The sequence below is a fragment of the Schistocerca nitens genome, chromosome 1 (assembly GCF_023898315.1).
Source record: "Schistocerca nitens isolate TAMUIC-IGC-003100 chromosome 1, iqSchNite1.1, whole genome shotgun sequence".
NCBI lineage: Eukaryota > Metazoa > Arthropoda > Insecta > Orthoptera > Acrididae > Schistocerca > Schistocerca nitens.
In genome coordinates this window covers 78,213,019-78,237,920 of record NC_064614.1, presented here as the reverse complement: position 1 = coordinate 78,237,920, position 24,902 = coordinate 78,213,019, and the positions used below count along the sequence as shown (strand labels likewise).

Sequence of the window (24,902 nt, the reverse complement as noted above, 5' to 3'; positions counted from 1 at the left end):
AACTGCATGTGTTTTGACTCGACATTTTATACTAAACAGCTGAGGTCCCACAACCATCTAATTAATGATAGACTTACAGAGACTTTAACAGAATATGTTGGAACTCAACAGCTGCTGAGTCGTGAGCTACTGAGAAGTGGTTTGTTGTCCCATAAAATTGCTACTCTCGTGTTGCCTAAGGTCCCACGACTGTCATGCGAATATAGAATCGAAGGATTCACAAGGCCATAGTCAACGCCATAGAGGATCTCAATAGCCACAGGTGACTAGCAGCCGAACGCATTTAAATATTATATGGTCAGCTGTGGAAGTTTGTACAGCAATGTCACTTATTTTGAGCATGGAAATAAACTCATTTGCAGAAAGATAAATATGACACTAGACAGTACGACGTCTGTAAAACTGCATACTGACATCTCAGCAAGTATTCTTGCTGCGTACCTTGACACGGCAGCAGAGAGAGGTGTGTCAACAGGGTAGTACCCTACGACAAAATTGGACACATGAATAGCCAATCCTCTGAATACAGCACCCGAAGCGATTCACCTGTTTGTGCAGTATTTGAGGAGATCTTAAGGACCTAGCCCTAGCGTACTGATTTGTCATACTATTTGGTACCGAACACTGTCACTTCTAGTTGGCTCAGTCGATAATTTCTACAGCGGTCGTCTCATTTCTGACGTGTTAATCCTGACTCTTGTGGCTTATCTCAGAGGTCTCTGTGACACTGTCTTTTAACGACATGACGTATGAGCGCGTGTTCAGCATGCTATCCTGATTTGTCTCAGTACAGAGGGTTTTCGAGTCTTGGTCAGGACAGCATGATCTTCAGAAAGCTTACCGATGGAAAATGTCCAGTCGTGTGGAGCCGAAAACTTACACGCCTCCGCTCACCTGCAACTGCTACTAATGAACTTTTACCAGTCGAGTTAGAGTCATTGTTATTGCCAGATGTGGCCACTCTCAGTACTACATTTCGCACCCTGTATACACTGCTGTTATCTAGGAATTTAATCATGTATTTCTCTGCCTATTCCCCTACTATACTCGTAATGCAGATGTGGAGCAAGTAATGGTACTGCGATTTTATTATTCAACTGCTCGCCGTTATCATTAGAGTGTATTCGTGTATAATCACCACATAACAGCAATTTACCTATTTTCAGCAAGTGAAGTTTCTATGAACAAATTTCAATTAATACGGATGCCTATTCGAGTTTACAGTAATAAAAGACTGAACACTAGAACTGTTTGTGTGACGTCAAAGTGTTACTTTAAAAAACCGAGAGGCTATAAATTACTGCTTATGAACTTAAATCTCCTGTAACGGGTTTGTAACACAGTTTCAGGATGTGGTATTCCTAATTCCTGGCTCTAGTTCTAAAACAGCATTCAAAGGAAAGTTTGTCAACACAGACATAAAAATTAGTAACGAATCGATGAGGCAGGATTTTAACTTATTTTCCGATGTATTTTTAAGAAAATTTGTCATTATTATCATCTAAGAAACTGCAAACCAATGTCTATAAATAAAGATACCACTAAAAATTTTATTTCCATTTTCCGTGTAATGATAATCTTATTGACGCTATGGCTCTGTGTCAGTCATTTGATGTCTTTAGACGTTTGCTGTCTTAGTGGAAGATGAATACTTGTACTGTCCAATGTGCGCATAGTAATGGTTACTAACTGTGGTACTGTACGAAGGTTGCTATTCATTTTGCTAATTCGGTACGTGTAGTCAAGATAAATTATCATGGTACTACAGCGAGCGGAGACAAATTCATCTCTTCAGCAGGCTCAAACTTTTATAAACAAACCATGTGGTAATCTTTTTCCTCCTATAAAATTCTGGTCATATTTCACATGAATGTATAGTCAACATGTTAGTCATTATGAAAATGTTTCTTACATATATTGTAGTGATCAGGGTATATTAATAATAGTTCAACATTTGTAACTTACTAGACCAGCCACCTTTCGGAAATTAGCTATCACGTGATATTTAAGGAAGTCAGCTTCCATCGGTATGTATCAAAGGTGTTCGAATAAACGCAGATCGTCAGTTTTATATATGTGTAGCAAGTATAGTATAACCAAACAGCTGTTATCACATAATTTTCATTTCTTTCTAGATGCTGTTAATGATTAGTCTAAGTGTAATGATAGAAGACGTTAGCGATAAGTTAACCAGTCAACAGTCAAATTAAATTTAAAACATCTGTTTGAAGATAAGTAAAATACGTTTGTTATTACATTATGAGTACTAATATATTGAAGCGGTATACATCAAGCCCAGTCATAGTACGTCGAATCCCACGCTTCGAAAAACCTGACGTATGTAGATTAGAATGCTGATCAATTTTTATAAATATTTTAACTTGTGAGATACATCAGTGTAATTAACCCACTACATGCAAACATGTAACAATTTTACTGCTCACTGTCGGTATATATGAAGTAGCAGCTTTTATAGGAGACCATACTGTTAAAAAAATCGTCTACTCAATATCACAGCCATATTAGAACTGCGTGTGCTTAACAACTTGTCTGGCACTAAGTGGGTAGCAATAAGGTAAACAGCTGTCACCTGTAAAAGCTACAATTGATTGGGCGATTGTTTTAAGTAAACTCAGTTTCAAATTCTTACAACCTTTTATTATCATGAACTGACAAATTTAGGGAATCTTATAATTTACACAAGTTCTAAATACAAGCCAATTACAAAAGAAATATTCAAGACCAACACAAATTGTATTGGAACATCTTCACCGTTTGTCTTTTGTTTTCTGAAACCCACAATATTAACAAGTAGGTATCAGGTGCACCACAAACGAGGATTAAACCCGGACGGGAGTAGCCTTAATTGTATTACCTTAGGAGGAGTAACATATACTTTTAAAATAAGTATGACAGTGAACTACTACCCAACACAGTTGTCTAATACATATTAGTAACTAGTATTTCAAATATACAAGACGAATATATATACTCTAATATACATTGTAATTATATACATGTAAGTATCTTAGCGGACAATCCATTAAACGCTATTATTTATCCGACAAGACTGTTATTGAGCATTTTCCGAGACCTTTTCTTCCTCTGCAGATTACTTCCATGAAGCGAAATGAAGTGAAACTGTTACCCAATCTCAAAACATCGCTTTTATAAACACAATTTGGAACTGGCTGTAAACTTCGCAGGGTCATTGTCTGTAAAAACTAAATTGCCACACTATTGGAAGCCCGCATCTAAAAAAATTTACTGGATATTTTGTTATTTCCTGTATAACTCTAGCCAAAGTATTTCTGTGTTTGCATCGCTCGTCCACAATTTTTACAAAACAAATTGTAGTCTTCGCTATTGTTTTCTTCTAGGCTTATTTCCAAATTTTTTTCTTCGCATCAAAATACTATACAAACTGCTTACCAGCTGTTTACGATTAGAACATATTTTATCTATACGGATTTGTTTTTTTTTGTTTAGTCACTATAGTTTAGCTGAATCAGTCAGCGGCAGTTGAGTCCAGTTGTCACCCCTGGAGCTACACACTCGGAGGTTCCCCTCGCGCAGCCATGGCCGACCAATCGCAGTACCGGAAATGCTCAGTGCCGCGCGCGCTACCTGGTGGCCACCGCGGCAACGAACATGCAGCCAAGGACGCTGAGGGTAGTTTCTGATGAGCTCGATGCAGCTCTGCTCGCCGCGTCTGCAAAAGTAACCACAGTAACATGTAGTGATCAATACCATCACCGTTGCTACATCTAGAATTCTCAACATGGAAGACAGGTGAATTTCCATTAGTAAAATTATAAACAGCCGACCAGTTGCAGTGGATAAAGAAATTATGTACCTAGGTTTAGACAAATATAAAGTTGTCTTCTTCAGAAGGTAGCAATTTTACATTAGTAAGGACGATACAGATAGCCGTTCCGTAGGTGCAAACACAATGGATGGGTATCTGTTGAGAGGCCAGACAAACGTGTGGTTCCTGAAGAGGGGCAGAAGCTTTTTCAGTAGTTGCAGGGGCAACAGTCTGGATGATTGACTGATCTGGCCCTGTAACACTAACCAAAAAGGCCTTGCTGTTGTGGTACTGCAAACGGCTGAAAGCAAGGGGAAACTACAGGCATAATTTTTCCCGAGGGCATGCAGCTTTACTGTATGATTAAATGATGATGGCGTCCTCTTGGGTAAAATATTCCGGAGGGAAAATAGTCCCCCATTCGGATCTCCGGGCGGGGACTACTCAGGAGGACGTCGGTATCACGAGATGGAATGTAGCCTTGTATGGGAGTGAGACATGGACGATAAATAGTTTAGACAAGAAGAGAATAGAAGCTTTCGAAATGCTACAGAAGAATCACATAACTAATGAGGAGGTATTGAATAGATTTGGGGAGAAGAGGAGTTTGTGGCACAACTTGACAAGAAGAAGGGACCGGTTGGTAGGACAGGTTCTGAGGCATCAGGGGATCACAAATTTAGCATTGGAGTGCAGTGTGGAGGGTAAAAATCATAGAGGGAGACCAAGAGGTGAATACACTAAGCAGATTCAGAAGGATGTAGGTTGCAGTAAGTACTGGGAGATGAAGAAGCTTGCACAGGATAGAGTAGCATGGAGAGCTGCATCAATGCGTCTCAGGACTGAAGACCAGAACAACAACAACAAGGACTAACGTACCATCGCCGTTTTTACAATTGTCGGCATAGTCGGTTGTGAGCTCTGCAAGATCGATGAGCTATTTTATATTTACGTGACAAACCCTAATTCTAGGGCTATATTTTTTTTGACACATCGATCTATGCCGACAATTGTAAAAACGGTGATGGTACATTTGTCCTTACTAATGCAAAATTGCTACCTTCTGAAAAAGACAAATTTATATTTGTCGAAATCTAGGTAAAGAATTCCTTTATCCATTGCAAGTGGTCGGCTGTTTATAATTTTATTACGTGAAACCGTCACTGTTGTGCAGCTATGTTTAAAATATTTAATTTCTATTTTTAACCTTATATTTAAGAATCTGTAGTATAAGCTACAGCTTAGTTAACAAACGACAATTAGGAATAAATTTTTGTACTTCGGCGCATGAGATAAGGAGGAGTGAAAAATTGTTACTAGGTTGCTGGTATCTACTGTATGACTGGCGAGAATTGTCTCTAAACTTCTAAATGGTAGATAATTATTACGGTCGACACTATTACACCTGTAGCAATTTAAGTTATTTAATTAATTCCTTTTCTGGTTTTGGCAGTTGCAGCACCCACCTACGGAATGTGCAGACTTAGGTTAATTCTTAAAATAGACAATCGCAGCTTATCGTGTTTTTCCATAAGAAAGACTTCTGAAATAAGAGTACAATAATCGTAGTATTTTTATAGTGCTGTATTTCTTGTGAACGACAAGCTAACAGTATTATATATTATGCTATATTTACGAAATACAAGGAAACCTGGGAGTGTGAGTCACCAATTTCGGACGTAATGTCTGATTTATACTAATAACCTAAGTATGCAACCTCTGTGGACGGGTGTGAAAACGGCCAATATCGGTAACCCGTAGTGAAATAGATTTGGTTGGTACGTAGTGGTTGCTTGCTGCACTCCTTCTGCAGTACTGTACCACACTGTGCTATTTCAACCATTACAGAAAAAAATCATTATGGCTAGTTGTTACCGTCATGCATTTACAGCACTGGGACATACTGAAGGTAATCGATGGTGTGGGAATAATACTTCTGAGCGAATGGATGTTTGCCAGTGAATTTCACCAGTCTCACCCAAAAATTCCACCTAAGTGCTTGATGACAGCAGAAGAAATTCAGTCGCGTAATTTCTGATGCATATAGTATCCAACCTGTGCAGGGTGTTCTTAGAAACTAAAGTAGCGTCTCTTGACAACTGTGTACAGCAGTCGTACAACGACAGATTTAATAATTTATGCTACAGCTGTTGCAACCTGTATCAAATTGCGATCCTGACTTCAGATTCGAGAAATGTCTTTGGTTATAAGGAAATATAGTTAACATTTTTATCCTGTAGGATGATCTCCGAATACACGAATAGATGCCAACAAAGCTAATTTACGACACTAGTCCTACAACATCTCCATATGTACGTCACAAACCTTCCTGTTTTCAGATTGTTATAGAGACCTGCTTGTGCTGATGTAGCAGGTGGGAACATTACATTACTAACAGAACTTTCTCAGGGAACTTGTGGGTAGTGAGCATTATCTCACAATATTGAATGGTTGTCTAGTAACGAACCTTTTGGAAAGCATCTTCAGTGCTCAAGAAAGTCCCATAGCACTCTCACGGTACGTACAAAACCTGTCTGCCTTCTGGAAAAATGGACCATTCCCAGATGAAATGTTATATGGGCTCCATTCTCAGAGAAAGTAAATTCCATTAACTCCGTTTTCTGGCAGTATGACAAACGAGATTCAACGAGAGAGCATAAAATGTGATTTGTCTTCGCTAAACGATGAGCATCGCAAACTAAATATTTGATCGGGACGATATATATTCGATCCTTCGGTCTAGGAGTTTGACTACAAATCAAAACACCCTTTATCTAGTGTTCCGAGCCTAGGCACTGCTAAAATTAAAAAAAAAATCGTCAACAATGGCGGCCGAAGGCTTCCAGCATAAGGTGTCACCCTCGTTATGCCAATGGCATTCTCAGAGAGGGCAGAGGGGCAAACAGAGGTTCAGGACAACCACTTTATGGTGCGGTGGGAAACTATCCTAGGAATAATCGACAATAGTTACGTGTATGAAGATGTTAAAGTCAATGGAAACTACTTCATTAAAGACACAATGTGTATCCACAGGACACGTACACCGTTAAAAACATTAAATAACGACAGAAAGGGTGACTATCTGCGAGTCAGAGCGTGAAATATGAGAACGTGATACGGGAACTGGAAATTCAGAAAAGGGGAATCGTGAGGATCAGTCTAGATATAGTGGAGACCAGTAAAATTAAATGGAAAGAAGTCTTTCTTGTCGGGTCAATACAGCATCAGGAAATGGTGTAACTAGAGTAGGATTCTTTAAGAACAGTACGATACGGTGATTATGGAGTTAGTACAAGAAATGAGTGAGCAGAAAGACTAATTGAGTTCTGCAATAAATTTCAGCTTGTAATAGGTAATACTCCGTTGGAGAAATCATAGGAGGGGGAGATGTTCTTGGAAAATACAGTAAGAAACGGGAATATTTCACTCAGAATACATTACTGTCAGGCAGAGATTCCGAAATCAGATACTAGATTCTAAGGCGTCCCCAAGAGCAAATATAAACTCAGATCACAATTTAGTACTGTGAAGAGTAGCCTGAAGTTCAAGAAATTAGTCAGGACGAATCAATACTAAAAATATTGAAAACGGAATTATTAAGGAATGAAGCGATATACGCTTGAACCTCTCTGAGGCTATACATACTGTGATTACTGTGATGAGGAATAGCTCAGCAGGCAGTCCAGTTAAAAAAGAATAGACATATATAAAAACGGCAATCACAGAAATTGGAAAAACAATATGGCTACAAAGAAGGTAACTGCGGAGAAACCGTGGGTAACAGAATACGTCAGTCGATCGATAAGAGAATGAAATACAAAGATGTTCAGGGAAATTCAGGAATACATAGAAATACAAGTCACTTAGGAATGAAATAAATACGAAGTGCAAGGAAATTAAGGCGAAGAGGCTACATTATAAATGCCAAGATATTGAAAAGAAAAAAACTTCTTGTCCGAAGGACTGTCTTAGCATACAGAAAAGTCAAAACACGCTTCAATGGAATAAATAGCAATGGTTGTAACATCAAGAATGCAGTGGGAATTCCACTGTTAAATGCAGAGAAGATAGCGGATACTTGGTGAGGATACCCTGAATGTCTTTATGAGGGGAAGGACTTATCTAATGTGATGAAAGAAGAAACAGAATTCGATAGGGAACAGATAGGGGATCTAGTATTAGAAATGGAATGTTAAACAGCTTTGGAAGACTTCAGAGGGAATAAGGGATCGATAGTATCCGACCAGGATTTCTAAAATCATTGGGGGAAATGGTAATAAAACGACTATTCACGTTAGTGTGTAAAATGTACGATTCACATAGAACTTTCGGAGAAACATTATCCATGCAATTGCAAAGATTGCAAGGCCTGACAAGCGCGAGAATTACCTCACTATTTGTTTAGCGGCTCATTCATCGAAGATACTAACAACAATTTGTTGTGTTGTTGTGGCTTCAGTCCTGAGACTGGTTTGATGCAGCTCTACATGCTACTCTATCCTATGAAAGCTTCTTCATCTCCCAGTACTTACTGCAACCTACATCCTTCTGAATCTGCTTAGTGTATTCACGTCTTGGTCTCCCTCTATGATTTTTACCCTCCACACTGCACTCCAATGCTAAATTTGTGATCCCCTGATGCCTCAGAACCTGTCCTACCAACCGGTCCCTTCTTCTTGTCAAGTTGTGCCACAAACTCCTCTTCTCCGCAAATTCTGTTCAATACCTCCTCATTAGTTATGTGATCTACCCATCTAATCTTCAGCACTCTTCTGTAGCACCACATTTCTAAAGCTTCTATTCTCTTCTTGTCCAAACTATTTATCGTCCATGTTTCACTTCCATACATGGCTACACTCCATACAAACTTTCAGAAACGGCTTCCTGACACTTAAATCTGTACTCGATGTTAAAAAATTTCTCTTCTTCAGAAACGCTTTCGTTGCCATTGCCAGTCTACATTTTATATCTTCTCTACTTCGACCAGCATCAGTTATTTTGCTCCCCAAATAGCAAAACTCCTTTACTACTTTAAGTGTCTCATTTCCTAATCTAATTCCCTCAGCATCACCCGATTTAATTTGACTACATTCCATTATCCTCGTTTTGCTTTTGTTGATGTTCATCTTATATCCTTCTTTGAAGACACTGTCCATTCCGTTCAACTGCTCTTCCAAGTCCTTTGCTGTCTCTGACAGAATTACAATGTCATCGGCGAACCTCAAAGTTTTTATTTTTGCTCCGTGGATTGTAATACCTACTCTGAATTTTACTTTAGTTTCCTTTACTGCTTGCTCAATATACAGATTGAATAACATCGGGGCTAGGCTACTACCCTGTCTTACTCCCTTCCCAACCACTGCTTCCGTTTCGTGTCCCTCGACTATTATAACTGCCATCTGGTTTCTGTAAAAATTGTAAATAACCTTTCGCTCCCTGTATTTTACCCCTGCCACCTTTAGAATTTGAAATAGCGACAATTTAGTAATTGTGTAGAGTTGACTGAACTTTAAGAGAAAAGGCCAGGAGAATAATTGTGTAAATAAGTGGGGTACAAGATCACTGTGGAATAGTGAGATACGCTAAGGCTGTAGATACAACTATAATCAATACCACAATTGGTAGTTCGGTTGAAGAGAGATGGACGTCCGTAGAAAGGGAAATGTCGGAAGTATGACAGGAAGGTTACTGCGGAGATCTTCAGGTAACAGAATAAATATCCCAACAGAACAATGTAAGACAAGAGCCCAAAAATGTTTAGAAATATTTACGAATGTATCATTGCAATTTACTTGGTAATGAAATAAAGAGAAAATGCACGAAAGAAAAGGCGAAGTAGTTGCAGGGAAAGTGTCAAAGAATCGTAATAGAAATGGTCGTCGGAAGGAATGATTCGGCGTACAAGAAAGTCAAAACACCTTTCGAAGAAATTAAAAGCAAGGGCGGCAACATTAGAAGTTCAGTGTAAACTTCACCCTTAAATCAGAGGAGAGTGCGGACAGGTGGCAAGAATACACTGAAGGCCTCCACGACAGGGACGATTTATGTGATGACGTGATTAAGGAAAAAATGGGAATCGATAGGAGGGCATAAGTAATTTTGTGTTAATATTTGAGAGAGATTTGGAAGACTTGCGACCGAATAAAGAACATGAGACAGATAACATGTCTTCGATAATTCTAAAATCTTTTGGAGAAATGACAACGAAACGAGTATTGAAGATAGTTTTTTGAATCAGTGCGACAGGAGAGCTTCAGAAAATATCTTTCACACAATCCCGAAGATTGTAAGGATAGGTAAGTGCAAGAACTACCAGTTTAACAGTTAATGCTCCCAAGATGCGGAGCTCTGTTAGATGAAGATCACTTTGGCTTGCGGGAAGGTAAAGCCACCAACAGGCAGGTCTGAATGCGGTGCATACTGGATCCATTTACAAAGAAAAGTCAAGACACATTTTTAGGATTTATCGACGTGGAAAAAGAGCACGACAGTTAAAAATGGCGCAAGATGTTCGAAAGTCTGAGTAAAATAGGAGTGAGGTATGAGGAAAGTCGGGTACAAGAACCAAGACGGAGCAACAAAAATGGAAGATGAAGAACGAAGTGCTCAGATTAAAAAGGGTGTAAGACAGAGATGCAATCATTCGAAACTTCTGTAGAATCTAAACACTGAAGAAGCAATAACGGAAATAAAATAATTGTGAAAGTTTGGGATTCATATTGAAGGTGGAAGGATATAATGATAAGATTCGCTGATGACCTTGCTATCCTCAGTGAAATCGAAGAAGAGTTGCGGAATCTGCTGAATGAAATGCATCGTCTAGTGAGCACAGAATACGGATTGACAGTACGTACAAGAAAGACGAAAATAGTGAGAAGTAGCAGAAATGAGAACAGAGAGATACTTGATATCAGCAATCGTGATCACGAAGTAGATGAAGTTAGGCAATTCTGCTACCTGGGGAGCAGAGCAACCCATAATGGGCAGGAGTACGACGTAAAAACCAAAATGACTTGGGCAGATGAGAAGTCTACTACTATCAAACATAATCCTTAATTCGAGGAAGAGATTTCTGAGACTGTAGTTTTGTGCACAGCAGTATGTGTTAGTGGAACATGGACTGTGGCAAAGAAGAATATTCAAAGTAAGTTGGACTGACAACGTAAGGAGGTTCTTCGCAGAATCATAGACAAATGGAATACATGGAAAATGCTGACAACAAGAAGAAACAGGACGATAGGACACCTCTTAAGACATCAGGGAATAGCCTCCACTGTTCAATTGGAGCTTCACAGCTTGAAAACTGTAGAGAAATACAGAGATTGAAACACATCCAACAAATAACTGAGAACGTAGTTTGAAAGTTCTACTCTGAAATGAAAAGGTTGGCACAGGAGAGAAATTTGTGGGTAGCCGCATCAAACCAGTCAGAAAAATGATGACCACAAAAAAATAATCTTGGCACGTGTTATCTAGTTTAACTATCCTCCGCAAGTCAAAGTGCTGTAAAGGAGAAGTAGTAGTGACTTCCTTGTGTTGAATGTGAAGCGTGATATCTCGGTCTCTCGTCTGTCAAAAAAAAAATGGTTCAAATGGCTCTGAGCACTATGGGACTCAACATCTATGGTCATCAGTCCCCTAGAGCTTAGAACTACTTAAACCTAACTGAGGACATCACACAACACCCAGTCATCACGAGGCAGAGAAAATCCCTGACCCCGCCGGGAATCGAACCCGGGAACCCGGTCGCGGGAAGCGAGAACGCTACCGCACGACTACGAGCTGCGGACTCTCGTCTGTCAATTTGAGACAAAGTTGGAGGATACACTGCATCTGAGCAGACCTCAGCCTGGACTTGTAGTTTGAAAGGTCGGGCTTGTAGCAGACCGATGGCAATTACGCCTACAACGCTTGTAGTCGCCTTCTTCCTTCGCTGCACCGCGAATGGGGCACCAAATAAAAAGTTAATCCGGTGAGGAACATTTCTAAGAGAAACGTTTTCAGCTCTCTTTTCTACCAAAGCGGAGTGATTTTTTTCTGTGCATGGTCATTACAGAATGAACCGCATCCAAACCTTCATTACAATTGCACATCATCATTTGCTCTTTCAGTGCCGTTACAGTTTTCTCTGCCTCTGCTTGTCGTTTGAGCGGTGACTGTTGAAGCTCATAACCTAAGATGTACAACAAATTTTAAGTGTTTGATTACGACTGGTTTGCGAGAATTATATGGCCAAGTTACTTTAACCCTGGGTTCTATCGTTGTTTATTATCACGAGGTTAAACAAGTGCTTCTTTTATTGAATACTATCAGCTTTACTGATTTGTAAATTTTTACTCACAATTTTGAAACTACTTAGAATCTGTTTTCATACACATTTTTCATTGTGTGTGTCCTTATTGCTTCCATTTTCATGAGTTTTTCAGTTCTTGTAGTTACCGTGTACAGCCAGTTTACTGTCCTTGAAAAACTGTAAAATTACATTATCTCGCCAGGCGCTGTGCGCGTCAAGAACTGGTGATTAACGACAATAAATCTGTGTAGACGTCATTGGCGTACATTGTGGGCTATCAAAGTTACCTCCGAATCCAGTGTGTAAAGTAACTACAGATTCATAATTAATGTTAATAATAAGTACAGTAACAGCCAGTTTCACTCATAAAGTACTAGCGCGTATGGTGGAAAATGTATGTCTCTATCATCGAACAGAGAGGAGAACTGAGTTTCGGGTGCCTACGATACTGGGATGGAGAGGTGAGGCGGTGGAATGGAGGAATCAGTGCGCCAAGGCTTTGGAATCCCACATAGTCATGAATTTGGTCAAATCAAAATATCACAATCGCCTTCGTGTTACATCACTGAATTCTTTTTTGATTATCAATAGCACGTTAAAGAGATCGATCAGAAATAAATCACTATGAGTTACCAACAAATGTACTAAGACTTACTGGAAGCAGCAAATGATACTCATTCAGGAGTAAAGATGATAGTGATGCACAGGCATCAACTTCAACTTTGGGGCCACTTCAGCACCCTTTAACCTGTTTAGTTGACAGTTCCGACGATGATGATGAATAAATTGCTTTTGTGTTCTTTTCTTCGTTTACTTTAAGGGACTTGCGAACTGTTGTATTTAGGAACAAAAATTCTCAAATAATAACACTGTACATAAATATACTTGTGTTTCAGTTCGTCAGTCCAAACACATTACTTTAGCGACGTCTAGAGACATTTCACCTTCAATCTAGCGACAGTTGGTTAGTCTTGTTGGCAATATTGCTTCCGGCAACTAGAGGAAAACTAAAGTGATACGTTACGGTCGCCGGTGTGGCCGAGCGGTTCTAGGCCCTTCAATCTGGAACCGCGCGACCGCTACGGTCGCATGTTCGAATCCTGTCTCGGGCATGGATGTGTCTGATATCCTTAGGTTATTTAAGTTTAAGTAGTTCTAAGTTCTAGTGGACTGATTACCTCAGATGTTAAGTCCCATAGTGCTCAGAGCCATTTGAACGATTTTTTTTTGAATCGTTACGTAACGTAATATCTCGTGATTCTTCTTTAACGTTTGTAAACGTAAACGCTGTTTGGTAACACACGCGTAAAATAAACTGCACATAATCGAGTGTTGTTACTATCCTTCATCAATGTTTTTTTGACTGGGCTGAGTGTGAGAATATGTATGATCATACTTATTATCTGTGTAATAAGTGAAGACACCGCGAATGCAGGAGCTTGTTTATCGATGAATATGTTGTTCGTCCAGCTGATAATTAGTAACTATATTGCCTGACAGAAATTTCGCTGAATGGAAAAAGCACCAGTTGTAGTATAGAGGTAATAGCCTTGTTGAGAGTAAAAATTCATTAAAGCAACAGCTTAGCACCAAGAACGAACACAGCTGTACGTTTATTTCATAACACAGTCTGATGTTCAAAATATTCAACGTTTTAAGTCGTTTGCTAGTATCAACCATCGGCTTTAATTTGAGGAGGATTTTCTAAACATGTGTGTCTGGAACACAGCACTGTGTGGCAGTGAACCATGGACTGTGAGAAACTAGAACAGGAGAGACCCAAAGCGTTTGACATGTGGTGCTAGAGTAGGAAGCTGACAATGTGGACTCATAAGAAAAAGAATGAAGAACCTCTCTACAGATTCCGTGAAGAAAGGCACTTATGGAAGACACTGACTAGACGAACCGACATACGAATAATTTATGACAAAGATATAAATAGATATCCTGGAGATTATAAGTAAACTTTTTATGAACATGGATGTAGTTCTATGGCCTTGGCTTTTATTTTTAACAGAACATACTCATACATCAGTACCACCATCTTGAGAAGTAACTGAGGGTGGAGTGCGCAAGTGCTACTCTGAGGTGAAGAGATTGGCACAAGAGGGGAATTTGTGGTGGGCTATAGCCAACCAGTAAGTAGGTTGGTAACTCAAGGAAACATGTATACATTTTTCCACAATGCTTTATTTTCAAACTACAAATATAAGTGTGAATAAATATTGTGATTCTGCATGTTGTTTCCTTATAACCGGACACCGTTTATCTATGACTGGCATTGACCTAGGCATACAAATTCTTCAGTGATATCAAACATGCTTGGTTTCACTCCCCATTTCACATTGCTTCTATTTTTAGGGCCCCACTTTTCTTTTTGTTGCATTTGGTTCCTTTGCACATTACTTTCGCAACTATACATTCGGACTCCTTCATTGATACTTAATGGTGACTGGAACTGTTTTGATTCTGCAAACAAACTTGAATACCTACTTCTCTGCAACTTTCCCCAAGGATTTCAGAAATTCCAATGGAATGTTATCTGTTCCTTCTGCCTTTTTTGATCGAAGTTCCAGGGCAACCTATTCTCCTTATACTGGGAAACAGACCTTAAAAGACGGAAGAATCAGCAGTGACCAGCGGTATGAGGTAGCAGCAGGCAATCAAAACCACTGCATTAAGGGCACGCAACATGTATCCACAGAACAGGTGCCCTGTAACTGAAAGAAATGTCGTGCTGATCTCCCCATTTGCAAAATATTTCGGACTAGTCCCCCATTCGGATCTTCAGTAGAGGACTGCCAAGGAGGAAGTGACCATGAGATAAAGACTGAAAAACCAACTAGTGGGTCACATACTAAAATCGGAACATGAAATTTCAGAAGTTTGAACGTGGTAGGTAATAAGGAAAACCTGATAAGGGAAACGCAAAATATAGTATAATGGGAGTATGATTCGTTACGTTTAGGAATGTAGGGTAGAGAATGAATTACTGTGAAAGGATCAGTGGTAGATTTGTCTCTTCACAACTGACAGCAAACTAACACCGACAACAACAGTTCAAGCCTAAGCTGAAGAAACAGAGAAAGTACTTGAGGATAGTGAATGGGTAATTCACTAAATAACAGAAGAGAACAATCTACTAATCATGACGAATTGAATTGCGATAGTAGTGGAAGGCATTAAAGAAAGATTTACAAAATAATATGGGCTTTATTGTACGAATGAGAGATCAGAAAGACTGAATTCTGCAATAAATTTCAGCTAGTAATAGTAAATACAGTGTCAACAATTTACAAGAGAAGGAGGTATACTTGGGAAAGACTTAGAGATGGAAAATTCAAGGTGGATTATATCATGATCAGACAGACATTCAGGAATTGGATTTTAAGGCGTACCTGGGAGCAGATATCGACTAGGTATACAATTTCATAATGAGGAATAGTAGGCTGGAGTTTAAGAGCCTCGTCGATATGCATCAGTGTGCATGGAAGTGAGACAGTGAAGTATTGAGGAATTGTGAGATGCGTTTGAATTTCTCTGAGGATGTAGATCTCTCGACAGGGAATAGACAGGGAATAAAATAGTACCCAGTTCAGTTAAAGGTCCCTGGATATCTATAAAAAGCCAGCGTGAAAAGTTTGACAGGCAGATATAGCTATAAGGATGGCATCAGCTATGAAACGTTGGCTAACAGGAGAAATATTTAAAACTATTGTCGAAAAAAGGAAGTACAAAGGTGTTGAGAAAAATTCGCGAACAGAAATATAAGTCACTTACGGATGAACTAAATAAGAAATAGAAGGAAACAAAGATGAAATGGCTACAGGGCAAATGTGAATATATCGAAAAATTAATCATCGGTGATGGACTGATTCACCATATAGAAACGTAAAAACTGCGTTCTGTGAAATGGAAAGCAATGGTTTCAGCATTAACAGTTCAGTTGGAATTTCACTGTTAAAAGCATAATAGATGGAAAACTGGTCTCTACAAAGGGGAGAATATGATTCAGGAAGAAATGTGTGTCTATGTGAAAGATATACAAGAGCCATTATTAGAATCGGGGTTTGATAGAATTTACGAAGACTTGGAATCAGAAACTGCCGTGGAGTAACTATAAATTATTTACAAATATATTCCTAATAAACAACAGGCAGCGTATGATATTTGGAAGCCATCGTCATAACAGTCAAGGTGAGTCCTATCAATGTACCCACGACTAAGCAATATCTTTTTCGTGAAGGACAGAACTGCAGGAGACATGACATGTGCTCGTCCGTCTACGAGGTCTCTCTGAAATGTCCGGCTGCAAGATCTGTGTGAAGTGTATGTATTTTACAGTCACTCATCAGCATCACGTGCAAGAATACAAGAATACTGAAGACCTCCTTAGCATGGTCTACGATACTGTACGACAAGATTGGTGTTCGGAATGTTGGATGATAAAGACCCTGCTGCTGTGATAATTGCTTTCCGTACCTTGTTTCGAGATAAACGAGGAACTTTGAGATTGAACAAAAAAAATTAACAATAACTTTTTAGATGTAGATGGATCAATATTCAATACATTAATGGAAATAGTTGTTCTCATACATTAGCACTTCTGCGTTTGCAGCTGTAGGGCACAATTCTCTGCGTTTTCTCAGGAATTAATTCTTATGTGGGGCATTCAATAGATAATACAACGCTTTTTTTCTAAGCCAATTTCGGCTGAAAAAATACGGAATTTGTTGTAGAACATGGTGGAATATTCAGATCCTATAGTTCCTCGTAGTTCGGATGGGTGGCGTCTGTAACAACGGGTACGTTCCAAGCAGGGAACTGTCCGTTTTGCCAGAAAACGAGAGCATCGCAAATATCTATAGGCGCTCGCAGGAACTCTACAGGCCGAGCGAGGTGGCGCAGTGGTTAGCTCACTGGATTCGCATTCAGGAGGACAACGGATCAGTCCCGGGTCCGGCTATCCTGATTTCCCTAAATCGCTCCGGGCAAATGCCGGGATGGCTCCTTTCAAAGGGCACAGTTGACTTCCTTCCCCATACTTCCCTAATCCGATGAGACCGATGTCCTCACTGTCTGGTCTCCTCCGTCAAAACAACCCAACCAAAAGTATACAGAGACCTGGCACTGAACAGTACCTATGTGAGTCGTTGGTGAGGCGTCTGTCTTCATCGCAACATGGTCGTGCCAGCATACCACACACAGCTGTGACCTCTACAATGCTGAAACGTGCAGACACTCCTAATTTGAGGTGATCGACGGTTCAAACACCTCGTCAACTGGTCATCTCTGTTGGTAGTGCTGAAACACCCGTCCACCAGGAGGTTCAAAGGTTTATGCCCGCTGTGTTCCTCGCCACCTAACAGAAGTCCATAAACAGAAGGACAATCTTTGCCGATTTGGTTGTTCTTTACTAGGCTGATGGTGCAATTTTTTGTCTGACATTGGCACCGGTTCATCACTTCGAACAGGAAAGGAAACGGCAATGCATGAGGCGAAGCCATACCACCTCTCCTCCGAGGAAAATGTTCAAAGCCGCACTCTTAGCTGGTAAAGTCATGACGACGGACTTCAGGGTTGCTGAAGGGGTTATTCTGTCTGATGTCCTCCTTCATGGTGCAACGACAAATTCAGGAAACTGAAGAAACAACTTGAGCGGATTTGTCGCCACAAAAATGCAAGCGAACTCCTCCTATTCCACGACAACGCAAGGTCTCACACACGTCTGCATACCAGGAGCAGATAACGAAACTTCATTGGACTGTTCTTCCTCATACAACCCACAGCCTGAATCTCGCACCTTCTTACTTCCATTTGTTTGGTGCAACGAAGGACGCGTCCCGCGGGTTGCATTACGTGGATGACAGGGAGGCCTTTGATGCAGCAAGGCGTTTGCTCCGACGTCAACCACTAGAGTGGTACCTGGCGGGCACACAGACCCTCCCAATAAGGTGGCTTAAGGCCATCCCACTGAACGATGATTGTATTGAGAAACAGGGTTTTGTAGCCAAAAGAGTGGGGGAAAATTTGGTGTATCGGAATCCTGAATGAAACCGACATGCTATCAGACAAAAACGTGTTTCACTACTTATTCAGCGTCTCTCGTAATACAGCCCACAGTTCAGGCACCGCTTAATGCATGTCGGTGTACTGTAATAACAGCTCTGTTTCGGCTGGTTTGTACTCGTTTTCAGAACAAAAACAACAACGAACGCAAAGACATTCAGAGACTGCAGTATGTGAGACTGGCAAGGATATTGACAGTACTGCCCACAGATGAACCAATATTACTAGGTAATGCAATATATTTTTAAAAATTTGATGTTTTCGATACTACTGTGCAACATCTCAATCTCACCACTGTACTTTCAACAATTTTGTGCATCCAGATGCATTGGAAAACAGTACTGACGGTGTCGGGGCCACATCCGTAGTGCAATTTTCACTGGATTTACCGAGGGCTAGGGAGATTCATCAGCGGAATTATCTCCGGAGCAGCCAGTTACCAGCCTGCACGGCGCACAGAGTCAGCAGTACCTGGCGCCACCTGCCCAGAGATCGCCTGGAGGCCAGGCTGCCGCCTACGCAGCAGCAGCGCGGTGCGGGCTGGAGTTATTAAGATAAGAACATCGGCAGATTGCAGATGAGGCGCGCCGGCCCGGCACGTAATTTAGCGGGCCCTCCCTTTGCATGTCGCCGGCCGAGATTGCGGGCCTGCTCCCCGTGTCGCGCCCGCTGACGACAGCGCTCAGTCGGGCACCGGCCGCAGCAGAGGGCGGCGACTCCCCTACCTGCCACAGGAACACCTCCTGAGCCGCCCGCGCGCCTCTCTGCCTCCTGGCCGAACCGCCCCGACGGAAATGCCACTTGCAGCAGTAGCCTTGGGCTGTGACGTAGCAGTGTTGTTGTTCTCCGACTTTTACTACCTGCACCAGGTACTGCGTCTTCAAATTAATTAAATTAACCCAATACTGTTAAAATACAGTGCTTCAAAAAAACTAGTATAGCATATTGACCACCCGTCAATCCACAGGATGAGATTTTCCAACAACTGAATTTATCAAAATGGGGTTGACTTGAGGCAGAGACACTTTGTGGAACTGAAGAGATTTACAGTTCTTGAAGTACGGTTACCGATGCGGTCACTGACCCTGCCGTACCGATACCACAGTTGGGCAATGCCCACTGGTACGAAGACTGTTTCAGCCTTAGATGCTGCCAGTAAGGCAATTGAATGTCCATCACTGACTACACTTTGAAGATTGGGAGCAAATGACGAATCTAATGGGAGCACACTCAGGCAAGTAGTGTTCCACTGACAACTCATATGTCCAGTTGAAGTCTCGTAAATACGAGCAGACTCAAGCAAGTAGTTTTCCACCGACAACTTGTAACGCCGGAAATGCATATCCTCCTATTTCCATCTATTGTACCATAATTTTTTCCCTATATTTGTTACCTGAAGATATAACATTTCTGTGCTTTATATATTGTAATTGTTTTAATATATATATATATATATATATATATATATATATATATATATATATATATATATACTCCTGGCCACGAACCTACTACGGTGTCGTAGCAGGCGGAGAGGTGATACTCCGACGTGGCGCGTCCCAGGTGGCGGATAGGGGGGTCCTCACCGGCTTGCCGGCGGACTTGAGCGAAATAAAATAGCTCTCGCGGACCAAACACACAACATCAAGAAATCCATTAGTGTCTGTTCTGGTATCCAGCGACTAGTGGTCTGCGTCTGTTTACCTAGTTGGTGCGGCAGTGAAATATGGCTTGATCTCAACAATCAAGTCTGCAATTACCGTGATCTTGTTAAAGGTCACCACAACCAACTTCAACTTGAAGTAGTCATGATGGAACAAATGGAAAGAAATCCGCTACCCCAGGCCCCAGTCAACGGACTGGACTTTCCTGGTCATCGGATTCTGGGGGACCAGGAACATCATGAGGAGAAGAGTCGGAGCTTCTCAAAACCTCTTCGCAAGCACTACCTTGGCACTCTCAATGCAAACACTCTGTTCAAACTTGGAAAACTAAAACAACTGACAGACATGCTAGATAAATTTCACATCAAAATTCTTGCCATTCAAGAGACGCGCTTCGTAGATGAAAACCATTTCGACACAGAACATTACTGGATTTACAAAGGTAAACCTGCGGTCAGAAGAGGAACACCATTATTGTTTGATACAGGGTTTGCAGTACACAAATCAGTCATGGATAACATCATAGACTTCAATTCAATATCAGAACGTATCTCGACACTGTCCTTCAAATCAGGTAATAAAGCATACACAATTATCAACGCACATGCACCTACAAATGACCATAACAGAAAGAAGCCACAAGAAATTGAAGACTTCTGGGAAGACATGGAGGAAGTAACTAACAACGTACCAGAAAGACATGTGAAAATTTTAATGGGTGATTTCAATGCGCAGCTTGGTAAGGAGAGAAAATTCAGAGAAATAACAGGCCCATACTCAGCACATATTCGCACGAACAGAAATGGGGAACACCTCATAAAATATTGCCAAAACTTTAACCTCAAAATCATGTCAACACAATTTCAAAAACCAAGACGAAAACTTACAACATGGAAAGCACCCAACGCAGTGTGGGGAGAATTTCAGATTGATCATGTGGCCATATCCAAGAAAAATTCGCGGGAAATTCTAAATGTCAGAACACGTAAAGGAGTCTTCGAGTCTGATCATTATTTGCTACAAGTTAAGATTAGGCCAATCCCAAGACTGAAACAGACAGCGCAAAACAAAATAGTCAAACCTGATCCGGAATACTTGAAGATAAACAGGGATAAAATCGTTGAAGAAATTAATAGGCATTCAATAGACACATGGACAGATCTGGCGAAGGCAGTTCAGAAGACTATGTGCTGGGGACAACCACCTAGAAAACGCAAACATAGGTGGTGGAACGCAAATTGTGATGAAGCCATTGAGAGAAGAAAGCAAGCATGGGACAAGTTCAGTAGCTACAGAAATTCAGAAACATGGAAAGAATTTCACGAAGTTCAGAAACTAGCATCGAAGGAAATCAGAAGGGAAAAACGAGCATATGACAATAACAGACTAAAAGAAATTGAGGAAGATTTGAAAAGAAATAACACAAGAAATTTTTACAGAACTTTCAAAGAAAATATTAAGGGCTATCAACCCCCTAGCCTCTGCTTCCGAAGAACAGATGGATCCCTGGAAACAAACACAAAAGAAAACTGTAAAATTCTCAAACATTACTTTGATAAACTTCTTAATTGCAAAAAACCTACAGGAAAATTAACATTCCAAAAGACCACATCTAATGCCGATTCTGATCCACCCACAATAGAAGACATAGAGGAAATCATAAAACCAATGAAAAATAACAGAGCTGCCGGAGAAGATGGTATTATCGCCGAGATCTGGAAACTCCGAGATGAAAACATCACCAAAAAAATCCATAAGATTATCTCCGAAATTTGCATCACAGAGAAAGTGCCAGAGGATAGGAAATGTGCATTGATCCATCCGTTACATAAAAAGGGTGATAAGTCAGATCCAAACAATTACAGAGGCATTTCGCTAGTACCAGTTACATACAAAATTTTCTCTAAGGTGCTATTAAACAGACTAGAACCACAAGCAGATCTGCAAATTGGGGAATACCAGGCGGGCTTCAGAAAAGGGAGATCATGCATCGAACAGATCTGGAACCTGAGAACACTTTTGAAAGTCAGACAGGCAAGAAACACTGTAGTTACCTTTGTGGACTTTAAAAAAGCATATGATTCCATAGACAGACAGACACTCTTTGACGTACTGGAAGAATATGGTATCGACAGAAAAACCAGGACACTTATACAACAGACGCTTACAGACACTACCTCCAAGATTAAGTTCATGGGAGAAATTTCGGAACCTTTCCACATACACACAGGTGTCCGACAAGGAGACGGGCTCTCACCAGTCCTGTTCAACATGGTGTTAGACAAAATTATCAAGCAGTGGGAGGAACAAGTTAAAGGAATACAGCTGGGAAGAACACGTGAAACCAAAACAATCATAAAATGTCTGGCATTTGCAGATGATATAGCCATACTCAGCAATAATACACAGGAGGCAAAGGAAGCACTGGAATGCTTGCATGAAATAGCTGCCAAAACAGGTCTGCAGGTATCTTACGAGAAGACACAATATATGGAACGACAGACCAACAATGTACACACCATGCATACTGTATATGGATCCGTAGAAAGAGTCGAAAAATTTAAGTATTTAGGGGAGTACATACAAATGGGAGGATCAAACAAGGCGGCTAACATGGAACGAACGAAGAAACTCCAGAAGGCATACAAACTCACATGGTCACATTATAATAAGAAAAGCATATCGAGGCAGGCCAAACTTAGGCACTACAAAACAGTTGTATTACCAGAAGCATTGTACGCGTCAGAAACAACCACAATTGGAGCATCAGGCATCATAGACACAGAAAAAATAGAACGCAAAATTCTCAGAAAAATATTTGGACCAATTCACAGAGATGGCATATGGATGAAGCGACCTACCAAAGAGCTGTACCAGCACACTGACAGACTAACAGACGCGATCAGAAAACGCAGATTAACTTTCTATGGGCACATACAGAGAATGGACAACAACCGACTTACAAAGAAAATTTTTGATGTAGTAAACAGCTCAAGCAAGAAAACAAATTGGTATCATGAAATAGACGAAGACTTAAGGCAGATAGGGATCAACAGGCAAATGATAGGAGACAGGAAATACTTCAGAAACAAAGTTAGGAGTGCAAAATTTATTGTAAAGGAGAGAAAGAAGACAGGAACATTATGGACAGAGCAAAGGAAACAGGAGCACAGCCAAAGGATGAAGAGATTTTGGGAAGAGAAGAGGAAGAGAGGAAAGAAGTGAAAATTGTGTCATCATGTGATTTTCGAGTTCAAACACTGTCCATAAGGGCAACAATTAAATGAATGAATGAATGAAATACACTCCTGGAAATTGAAATAAGAACACCGTGAATTCATTGTCCCAGGAAGGGGAAACTTTATTGACACATTCCTGGGGTCAGATACATCACATGATCACACTGACAGAACCACAGGCACATAGACACAGGCAACAGAGCATGCACAATGTCGGCACTAGTACAGTGTATATCCACCTTTCGCAGCAATGCAGGCTGCTGTTCTCCCATGGAGACGATCGTAGAGATGCTGGATGTAGTCCTGTGGAACGGCTTGCCATGCCATTTCCACCTGGCGCCTCAGTTGGACCAGCGTTCGTGCTGGACGTGCGGACCGCGTGAGACGACGCTTCATCCAGTCCCAAACATGCTCAATGGGGGACAGATCCGGAGATCTTGCTGGCCAGGGTAGTTGACTTACACCTTCTAGAGCACGTTGGGTGGCACGGGATACATGCGGACGTGCATTGTCCTGTTGGAACAGCAAGTTCCCTTGCCGGTCTAGGAATGGTAGAACGATGGGTTCGATGACGGTTTGGATGTACCGTGCACTATTCAGTGTCCCCTCGACGATCACCAGTGGTGTACGGCCAGTGTAGGAGATCGCTCCCCACATCATGATGCCGGGTGTTGGCCCTGTGTGCCTCGGTCGTATGCAGTCCTGATTGTGGCGCTCACCTGCACGGCGCCAAACACGCATACGACCATCATTGGCACCAAGGCAGAAGCGGCTCTCATCGCTGAAGACGACACGTCTCCATTCGTCCCTCCATTCACGCCTGTCGCGACACCACTGGAGGCGGGCTGCACGACGTTGGGGCGCGAGCGGAAGACGGCCTAACGGTGTGCGGGACCGTAGCCCAGCTTCATGGAGACGGTTGCGAATGGTCCTCGCCGATACCCCAGGAGCAACAGTGTCCCTAATTTGCTGGGAAGTGGCGGTGCGGTCCCCTACGGCACTGCGTAGGATCCTACGGTCTTGGCGTGCATCCGTGCGTCGCTGCGGTCCGGTCCCAGGTCGACGGGCACGTGCACCTTCCGCCGACCACTGGCGACAACATCGATGTACTGTGGAGACCTCACGCCCCACGTGTTGAGCAATTCGGCGGTACGTCCACCTGGCCTCCCGCATGCCCACTATACGCCCTCGCTCAAAGTCCGTCAACTGCACATACGGTTCACGTCCACGCTATCGCGGCATGCTACCAGTGTTAAAGACTGCGATGGAGCTCCGTATGCCACGGCAAACTGGCTGACACTGACGGCGGCGGTGCACAAATGCTGCGCAGCTAGCGCCATTCGACGGCCAACACCGCGATTCCTGGTGTGTCCGCTGTGCCGTGCGTGTGATCATTGCTTGTACAGCCCTCTCGCAGTGTCCGGAGCAAGTATGGTGGGTCTGACACACCGGTGTCAATGTGTTCTTTTTTCCATTTCCAGGAGTGTTTATATGCATTTATGTCGATGTATAATTGGTTTGTTTTGTAAATATTATTTGTATTTTACGCTGGGTCTTGCCTAGGGAAAACTATGCTATCGAACGAATACATCGATAGGTCGTGTGAAGAACGAAAGTGTGTAGGATCTTTGGTAGAGTTAACTCTGCCGCGTGGAGCGCGGGCAGCGAGGGGGAGTCTGGTTGGAGTAGTGCGATTGAGCAGGTGTGTTGTGTGACGCTCCCGCAAGTTGCCCGGCTTTCGGGGTTTGGCAGCATGTAATTGCGATCGACTGGCTATGGTAGTTTCGAGCACGGTGTCGCGAACGGGAAACATTAGCTGGCAGACATCA

The 24,902-nt window shown here is 41.6% G+C and overlaps 1 protein-coding gene across 1 annotated transcript in view; it reads right to left on the bottom strand.

Moving 5' to 3' along the window:
• Positions 1 to 2,659: 2,659 nt before the first annotated feature.
• LOC126241345 (uncharacterized) overlaps positions 2,660 to 24,902 on the bottom strand; it is a gene marked incomplete at its 5' end in the record, with an annotated part of 124,866 nt that continues 102,623 nt past the window's right edge. The window contains one exon of the mRNA XM_049947999.1: positions 2,660 to 3,712. Within this exon, the coding sequence (XP_049803956.1) occupies positions 3,624 to 3,712 (89 nt within the window). The remainder of the gene's footprint in view (positions 3,713 to 24,902) is intronic.